The sequence below is a fragment of the Doryrhamphus excisus genome, chromosome 10 (assembly GCF_030265055.1).
Source record: "Doryrhamphus excisus isolate RoL2022-K1 chromosome 10, RoL_Dexc_1.0, whole genome shotgun sequence".
NCBI classification, from domain to species: Eukaryota; Metazoa; Chordata; class Actinopteri; order Syngnathiformes; family Syngnathidae; genus Doryrhamphus; species Doryrhamphus excisus.
This window is the reverse complement of record NC_080475.1, coordinates 9588637-9597153: the sequence shown is the minus strand read 5'-3', so window position 1 is coordinate 9597153 and position 8517 is coordinate 9588637. Positions and strand designations below refer to the sequence as shown.

The window sequence follows — 8517 nt, the reverse complement described above, 5'->3', positions numbered from 1 at the left end:
CAACAACAACAAGAAGAAAATAAATACACTGCTATTGTTTTTTTTTTACCAACCGCTATGTTGTGACAGTCACTCGCCACTAGAGAGCAGCAAAAGCACAGCAAGAAGAGGCCGCAATGAAGCCTCATTTAAAAAGTGCCTCATTCCATCGTTTCAGCCTGCATAAACCTGTCTCATAATGCTTCACACATACATACACAATTGCGTCTGTGTAGATATATTCATATATATATTCATATATGTATATTTTACGTTTAATTTTAATTCTCAGTAGTGATTTTTTTCCATGAAGTCCAGTTCATCAGATCTCCAGTTTGGTTTTACAGCATTTTTTAACAGATTTAAATCTGATTATTATTCATTAAAAATAAAGTCGGGAAATCTCTGGATGTCTTTAAGCCAACAAAAAAAAACCTGCTACCTTCTTTCTTTGGATTGTCATAAAAAAACAATTCATCTCCTCATACTGTATACTGCATATTATCCTGATTTTAAAAAGAGCCGTTAAGTATGGAGGACCAAAACTGCCAAAATAAATATAAATGGCAATAAAAACTAAAATAAAAAATATTTATGTATATATTTTTTTTGTTTGTTTTTATTTCCATTTATATTTATTTTTTTGTATTTAAATTTTTGATTTTTTTTTCATTTTTGTTTTTATTTTCACTTTTATGTATTTATTTATTTATTGATTTATTATTTTGGCAGTTTTGGTCCTCCATAGTTAAGGAGGATAATGAAGCGAGAGAGATTGCACGTGAGCCCGGGGGGGAAGATAAAGGAGGGAAATGAAGAGCAAGAACGCTTTTCCGCGCGAGCATTGTTGCGGTGACGACTGATTCAAGTCAGGGAATCAAACCACGGGTGAAATGTCATGGAACCACGACGACCTAGCCTAGCATCCGTGAGGACGTTCCTGTGTTTAAGGAGCCTGGAATGCTCAAGTGAGGGATGTGATGGGTGCTTCAGAAACGGGATTTGGACCTGCGGTGGCCATTTTGTACTGCTTTTCCACAACAGCGGAACAAAGATGCTGGGGGAAGTTGGGGGACACCCAAAATGGCGGTGCAGGTCTTAAACCTGCGATATGATCTGCATGTTGAAGCTGGGGGATCGGGACTGCTTGGTGAGGGGGGCTCCCGGGGACAGCAGGTCTTGGGCCTCCTCCGGCCTGAGCAAGTGGGCCTCCTGCAAGCTGATAGTGGAGTGGCGGTGAGAGCCTGCAGGACGCCCCCGTTCCCGGTCTGAGCCTCCTGCGCCGCCCTCTTGGTCCTCTCTGCCCCCGTTCAGACTGAAGGTCATGCAGTCGAAAGACTTGCTGGAGGAGGTGCTGCCGGTCCGTACCAGAGGGGGTCCCGCGGGGAAACTCAGGTGCTTCTTGATGGGACTCAGCTGAATGGCGTCCAGTTCGATGCTGGCCGGCGGGGACGGTTTCCTCTGCCGAGTCGCCCCGGCTGACACGTTCTGAGACTCGGGTCTGTCTCGGTCCTTCTCCCGGGACAGTCGAGCTGTGATGGCTTTCTTGATGTTGCTGCCGCCGCTGCTGCTGCTCAGGCTGCCGGCCCTCGGGCCGCCACCCCCGCCGCAGCCCGCTCTGGTGCCGCTGGGCTGGCTGCTGTTGGACGCCCCAGAGGAGAAGCCCTCATCCGGTTCGTTCACGTTGAAGGAATCCTTCAACGTGCCGCCGCTCATTCCATCGGTATCTAAGTTGAGACAGGTACTTTAGGTACTTAAGTACTTCACAAAAAAACACAACGGCGTCGTTATCTCCGCGGGGAACAATTTAGGATGACCTCCGGCTGAATCATGTGACATGCCACCACTTGATATGTTGTTGTAGCCACGCTATATAAGCTCGTTGTGCAGAAATGTCAATAAAGTTGAGCACTCCTTGAAAGCTCTTAAGACATTTTAAGACATTTCAATCATCATGCACAAAGACCGGGCAGGAAGGGGCTTTGATTGACATGCACAAAACAAAAAGGGACTGTCCTACGTGACTGTCCGATGACAGTCTTAACATATGCCGCCATCACACCATCCCCCAACGACAGAAATGATGGCCACAATATTAGCTAAACACCCCTATCATGCACAGCCCAAGAGTGGGAGGCCTGGAACTGTCCCGTCTTGGTTGCTGAACGCCGGTTCTGTCACAAAACCCTTCCGTCTATGGAGCGGCTCCAAACGCCATCGGGCAAAATGAAAATATTTCATGAAGGACACCATCATGAAAAATATTGTGATTACCGGCGATGAATATTTATCCTCATGAAGCAATCATGTAAACATTACATAGAGTATACGCTGCATTGCAATATGCTACAATAGGATATTATTATCCAGTAAGTAAGTCAATCAGTCATACAGGTGCTTGAGTAGCAGATACGTTGGCGTCTGCACAGTAGAACATCTCCACCCCGTGTGAACAGTCTTGGGGGTTAAGACCCGCCAGCGTCAAGCCAGTGACCATAACAAACACGCCCAAAAGGATAAAAATGGCGGCAATCAACCTATCGCTGTGATACCAGCGACCGGAGCACAGCTTGAGGTAGCATGCGGAGGGGAGGATGAAGATCAGAGGTGTGGCACTCACACCGCCCTGAGAAGGACACCAATCAGATCGGAAGGTTTGGTAGAAAGCCAAGAGAAGAAGTCATGACTCACATTCAATGCCAGGACGATTCAGCTGGCCAGCGTGGGCGGCTCCAGAGACTCGTAGATGAGAAAACTGTTGTGGTGACAGATGAACGCTGGAGAAAAAAAACATGAATGAAAACAACGATGGGCGGCACGGCGGTGTAGTGGTTAGCGCGCAGACCTCACAGCTAGGAGACCAGGGTTCAATTCCACCCTCGGCGATCTCTGTGTGGGTTTTCTCCGGGTACTCCGGTTTCCTCCCACATTCCAAAAACATGCTAGGTTAATTAGCGACTCCAAATTGTCCATAGGTATGAATGTGAGTGTGAATGGTTGTTTGTCTATATGTGCCCTGTGACTGGCTGGCCACCAGTCCAGGGTGTACCCCGCCTCTCGCCCAAAGACAGCTGGGATAGGCTCCAGCACCCCCGCGACCCTCGTATGTATGTTCAATAGCTTCACATCTGTGAAGAGTAGGACAACAAAAAATGACATCTTGATTTTGTTTTCTTTGTTTCTCATAAGATTTAAAAATCATATTTCTTCTTCACTATTTCAGTTCTATGCCACTGTACTAAAATGATAAATCTTATCTTGTTCTTCCATTTCTGCTATTTCCTTTTTCTGCAACTTGATTAAAAAAAATAAATCCATCTCTATTTGTTGTTTTGTTTGTCATGATGTTACAACTTAAAAAAATACACTTTTTCCTAAATATTTCAACTTTATGCAACTAAAACGTCATATTGTGCAATGTATTACAGTGTTATTCTGGTAAACTCGCAACTTTTCCCATTAAAATACAACTTTTTTTTGAATAGTTAATTAGCTAATAATAACTTTATTCTTGTAAAATTACTGCATTTTTGCTGTGTGTGTTTTTTTAAGGCTTTCTTATTAAATTATGAGTTGTAAAAAGTTGTATTAACATATACTAAACTATTAATACAACTTAATAAATGAAAAGGCACTTCCACATCTTTAAGGGTAACTAACTATATGTGTTGTTTTTTTAAAAAAACACAAATACTTGATATGTGATTGATGTTTTGAGTTTAAGTTTTATTATCAGAACTGAAGAAATGAAAAATAATATAATTGATGAGTTTTGTCGCAGCCATATTTATGTTACATTGTGTATTAAAGTACAGTCATTTGTCTAATTTGACTAATATGTTACAAAAATACATATTAAGGTTGGCAATGGACAATATTTAACGTGTGTTTTTGGGAGGGAAACAAGTCACTCAAAGTATTGGCATCGGTATCTTCAAAATGACAAAAGAGTGGTATCGGTAACTGGTATCACCCATCATGTCTTAGAATGCCTGTAATAGGACTTCATTTAAAAGCGAGGCTCCGCCCACCGCAGGCAACCATTGTAAGGCAAAAGTGTATCATAAAAATACATTCCTCATTCTGCTCCACAATATTTAAAACCATTACATTTATGCCAAAAGTAAATATTAAAAGTGGAGAGACCAAACCGTGTCCTTCCAGAGTAAAAAAAAAACAACTTGGCGATGTGGGATGACGTCACTAAAAGGTGCCCGCTTTTGGCGCCATTTAAGCTGCGGGAAGAGTGACCGGCGTCCTTTGGATCCACAAGACCGTCGTCCTTTCGATCCACAAGACCGTCGTCCTTTCGATCCACAAATAAGGTAGGTTAAACAAGTAATGTGTGTGTTATTCTGTCCAAAAAACCGACAGAACCCGAGTGTACACCCTCGTCTTCCTGGTCAGTATTTAGAACTTTGAAAATTACTCTTTGAAAATTCAACCAAAACAAGCTAGCTACCTTGGCCTCTTGAACTGCAGTATATATGTATGTATCTGTGTATGCACGTATCCACACAGGTACCACAGTTGGCCTGTTGAACTGCAGTTTGGATGCAACCAGAACCGGCTAACCGACTTGGTCTGTTGAACTGCTGTATGTATGTATGTATAAATGTTTGCACCCAGCTAACTAACCTGTCCTGTTGAACTGCAGTGTGGATGCAACCAGAACCGGCTAACCGACTTGGCCTGTTGAACTGCTGTATGTATGTATGTATAAATGTTTGCACCCAGCTAACTAACCTGTCCTGTTGAACTGCAGTGTGGATGCTACCAGAACCAGCTAACCGACTTGGCCTGTTGAACTGCTGTACGTATGTATGTATGTATGTATGTATGTTTGCACACAGCTAACTAACTTGGCCTCTTGAACGGCAGTGTGTATGTGTGTATGTGTGTCTGCGTGCGTGCGTGTCTGTCTGCGTGCGTGTCTGTCTGCGTGCGTGCGTGCCTGTCTGTCTGTCTGCGTGCCTGTCTGTCTGCGTGCCTGTCTGTCTGCGTGTCTGCGTGCGTGTCTGCGTGCGTGTCTGCGTGCGTGTCTGCGTGCGTGTCTGTCTGCGTGTCTGTCTGCGTGTCTGTCTGCGTGTCTGTCTGCGTGTCTGTCTGCGTGTCTGTCTGCGTGTCTGTCTGCGTGTCTGTCTGCGTGTCTGTCTGCGTGTCTGTCTGCGTGTCTGTCTGCGTGTCTGTCTGCGTGTCTGTCTGCGTGTCTGTCTGCGTGCGTGCGTATGTGCGTGCGTATGTGCGTGCGTGCGTATGTGCGAGGAGACGCGTCGACGGCGCCCCGCGCTCTTACGGCGGCGAGGGCACATCGGGGTATGTATGTCCTGTCTGTCCTGTCTGTCTGTATGTATGCGTTCCGACGGCGCCCTGCCAACGGTTCGTCGAGGGCGGGAGGCGCGGCGGCACGGCGGGCGCGCCCGCGTTCGGCGGGGGGCCGGGGCGACGGCGGCGCGGCTTGGTTTCGGCCCCGTCCGCGTCGACGGCGCCCCGCGCTCTTACGGCGGTGAGGGCACGGCGGGGTGTGTCTGTCTTGTCTGTCTTGTCTGTCTTGTCTGTCTTGTCTGTCTTGTCTGTCTTGTCTGTCTTGTCTGTCTTGTCTGTCTTGTCTGTCTTGTCTGTCTTGTCTGTCTGTATGTATGCGTTCCGACGGCGCCCCGCCGACGGTTCGTCGAGAGCGGGAGGCGCGGCGGCACGGCGGGCGCGCCCGCGTTCGGCGGGGGGGGGGGTTAAAGTCCGGGCTCCGGCCATTTCCCACCCCCCCCCCCGGTCCGGCGCGGGTCCGCGTCCCGACGGGCCTCGCGTCCCCGGGCTCGGCGAGGGGCCGGGGCGACGGCGGCGCCCCGCGCTCTTACGGCGGCGAGGGCACGGCGGGGTGTGTCTTGTCTGTCTTGTCTGTCTTGTCTGTCTTGTCTGTCTTGTCTGTCTTGTCTGTCTTGTCTGTCTTGTCTGTCTTGTCTGTCTTGTCTGTCTTGTCTGTCTTGTCTGTCTTGTCTGTCTTGTCTGTCCTGTCTGTATGTATGCGTTCCGACGGCGCCCCGCCGACGGTCCGTCGAGGGCGGGAGGCGCGGCGGCACGGCGGGCGCGCCCGCGTTCGGCGGGGGGGTTAAAGTCCGGGCTTCGGCCCGTTCCCACCCCCCCCGGTCCGGCGCGGGTCCGCGTCCCGACGGGCCTCGCGTCCCCGGGCTTGGCGAGGGGCCGGGGCGACGGCGGCGCGGCTTGGTTTCGGCCCTGTCCGCGTCGACGGCGCCCCATGCTCTTACGGCGGCGAGGGCACGGCGGGGTGTGTGTCTGTCTTGTCTGTCTTGTCTGTCTTGTCTGTCTTGTCTGTCTTGTCTGTCTTGTCTGTCTTGTCTGTCTTGTCTGTCTTGTCTGTCTTGTCTGTCTTGTCTGTCTTGTCTGTCTTGTCTGTCTTGTCTGTCTGTATGTATGCGTTCCCACGGCGCCCCGCCGACGGTTCGTCGAGAGCGGGAGGCGCGGCGGCACGGCGGGCGCGCCCGCGTTCGGCGGGGGGGGTTAAAGTCCGGGCTCCGGCCATTTCCCACCCCCCCCCCGGTCCGGCGCGGGTCCGCGTCCCGACGGGCCTCGCGTCCCCGGGCTTGGCGAGGGGCCGGGGCGACGGCGGCGCCCCGCGCTCTTACGGCGGCGAGGGCACGGCGGGGTCTGTCTTGTCTGTCTTGTCTGTCTTGTCTGTCTTGTCTGTCTTGTCTGTCTTGTCTGTCTTGTCTGTCTTGTCTGTCTTGTCTGTCTTGTCTGTCTTGTCTGTCTGTATGTATGCGTTCCGACGGCGCCCCGCCGACGGTTCGTCGAGAGCGGGAGGCGCGGCGGCACGGCGGGCGCGCCCGCGTTCGGCGGGGGGGGTTAAAGTCCGGGCTCCGGCCATTTCCCACCCCCCCCCGGTCCGGCGCGGGTCCGCGTCCCGACGGGCCTCGCGTCCCCGGGCTCGGCGAGGGGCCGGGGCGACGGCGGCGCCCCGCGCTCTTACGGCGGCGAGGGCACGGCGGGGTGTGTCTTGTCTGTCTTGTCTGTCTTGTCTGTCTTGTCTGTCTTGTCTGTCTTGTCTGTCTTGTCTGTCTTGTCTGTCTTGTCTGTCTTGTCTGTCTTGTCTGTATGCGTTCCGACGGCGCCCCGCCGACGGTTCGTCGAGAGCGGGAGGCGCGGTGGCACGGCGGGCGCGCCCGCGTTCGGCGGGGGGGGGTTAAAGTCCGGGCTCCGGCCATTTCCCACCCCCCCCCCCCGGTCCGGCGCGGGTCCGCGTCCCGACGGGCCTCGCGTCCCCGGGCTCGGCGAGGGGCCGGGGCGACGGCGGCGCCCCGCGCTCTTACGGCGGCGAGGGCACGGCGGGGTCTGTCTTGTCTGTCTTGTCTGTCTTGTCTGTCTTGTCTGTCTTGTCTGTCTTGTCTGTCTTGTCTGTCTTGTCTGTCTTGTCTGTCTTGTCTGTCTTGTCTGTCTTGTCTGTCTTGTCTGTCTTGTCTGTCTTGTCTGTCTGTATGTATGCGTTCCGACGGCGTCCCGCCGACGGTTCGTCGAGAGCGGGAGGCGCGGTGGCACGGCGGGCGCGCCCGCGTTCGGCGGGGGGGGTTAAAGTCCGGGCTCCGGCCATTTCCCACCCCCCCCCGGTCCGGCGCGGGTCCGCGTCCCGACGGGCCTCGCGTCCCCGGGCTCGGCGAGGGGCCGGGGCGACGGCGGCGCCCCGCGCTCTTACGGCGGCGAGGGCACGGCGGGGTGTGTCTTGTCTGTCTTGTCTGTCTTGTCTGTCTTGTCTGTCTTGTCTGTCTTGTCTGTCTTGTCTGTCTTGTCTGTCTGTATGTATGCGCTCCCACGGCGCCCCGCCGACGGTTCGTCGAGAGCGGGAGGCGCGGCGGCACGGCGGGCGCGCCCGCGTTCGGCGGGGGGGGTTAAAGTCCGGGCTCCGGCCATTTCCCACCCCCCCCCGGTCCGGCGCGGGTCCGCGTCCCGACGGGCCTCGCGTCCCCGGGCTTGGCGAGGGGCCGGGGCGACGGCGGCGCCCCGCGCTCTTACGGCGGCGAGGGCACGGCGGGGTGTGTCTTGTCTGTCTTGTCTGTCTTGTCTGTCTTGTCTGTCTTGTCTGTCTTGTCTGTCTTGTCTGTCTTGTCTGTCTTGTCTGTCTTGTCTGTCTTGTCTGTCTTGTCTGTCTTGTCTGTCTTGTCTGTCTTGTCTGTCTGTATGTATGCGTTCCGACGGCGCCCCGCCGACGGTTCGTCGAGAGCGGGAGGCGCGGCGGCACGGCGGGCGCGCCCGCGTTCGGCGGGGGGGGGTTAAAGTCCGGGCTCCGGCCATTTCCCACCCCCCCCCCCGGTCCGGCGCGGGTCCGCGTCCCGACGGGCCTCGCGTCCCCGGGCTCGGCGAGGGGCCGGGGCGACGGCGGCGCCCCGCGCTCTTACGGCGGCGAGGGCACGGCGGGGTCTGTCTTGTCTGTCTTGTCTGTCTTGTCTGTCTTGTCTGTCTTGTCTGTCTTGTCTGTCTTGTCTGTCTTGTCTGTCTTGTCTGTCTTGTCTGTCTTGTCTGTCTTGTCTG

At 53.6% G+C, this 8517-nt stretch overlaps 1 protein-coding gene and 1 long non-coding RNA gene across 2 annotated transcripts; one reads left to right on the top strand and one right to left on the bottom strand.

Annotated features, from left to right (window-relative positions):
- Window positions 1–670: 670 nt before the first annotated feature.
- LOC131137264 (hyccin 2-like) lies at window positions 671–2897 on the bottom strand. The gene is made up of 2 exons (XM_058084986.1): window positions 2671–2897; window positions 671–1706 (listed from the first exon to the last, which is right to left on the bottom strand). Exons 1-2 carry the CDS (start codon window positions 2771–2773, stop codon window positions 1078–1080), a joined length of 732 nt encoding a protein of 243 aa, XP_057940969.1. The 5' UTR covers window positions 2774–2897; the 3' UTR covers window positions 671–1077.
- Window positions 2898–4036: 1139 nt separating this feature from the next.
- Window positions 4037–4948, top strand: LOC131137328 (uncharacterized). The gene is made up of 4 exons (XR_009131885.1): window positions 4037–4304; window positions 4501–4561; window positions 4637–4684; window positions 4745–4948. It is a non-coding gene; the product is annotated as an uncharacterized LOC131137328 (long non-coding RNA).
- Window positions 4949–8517: the final 3569 nt, after the last annotated feature.

What these genes read in the sequence shown, in the direction of transcription:
- LOC131137264 (XM_058084986.1), bottom strand. Translation starts at nt 2,773, where the DNA reads ATGTTTTTTTTCTCCAGCGTTCATCTGTCACCACAACAGTTTTCTCAT. An exon ending in GAATCGTCCTGGCATTGAAT is followed by an intron (nt 1,707 to 2,670) that starts GTGAGTCATGAC and finishes GTCTCAACTTAG; the next exon opens with ATACCGATGGAATGAGCGGC.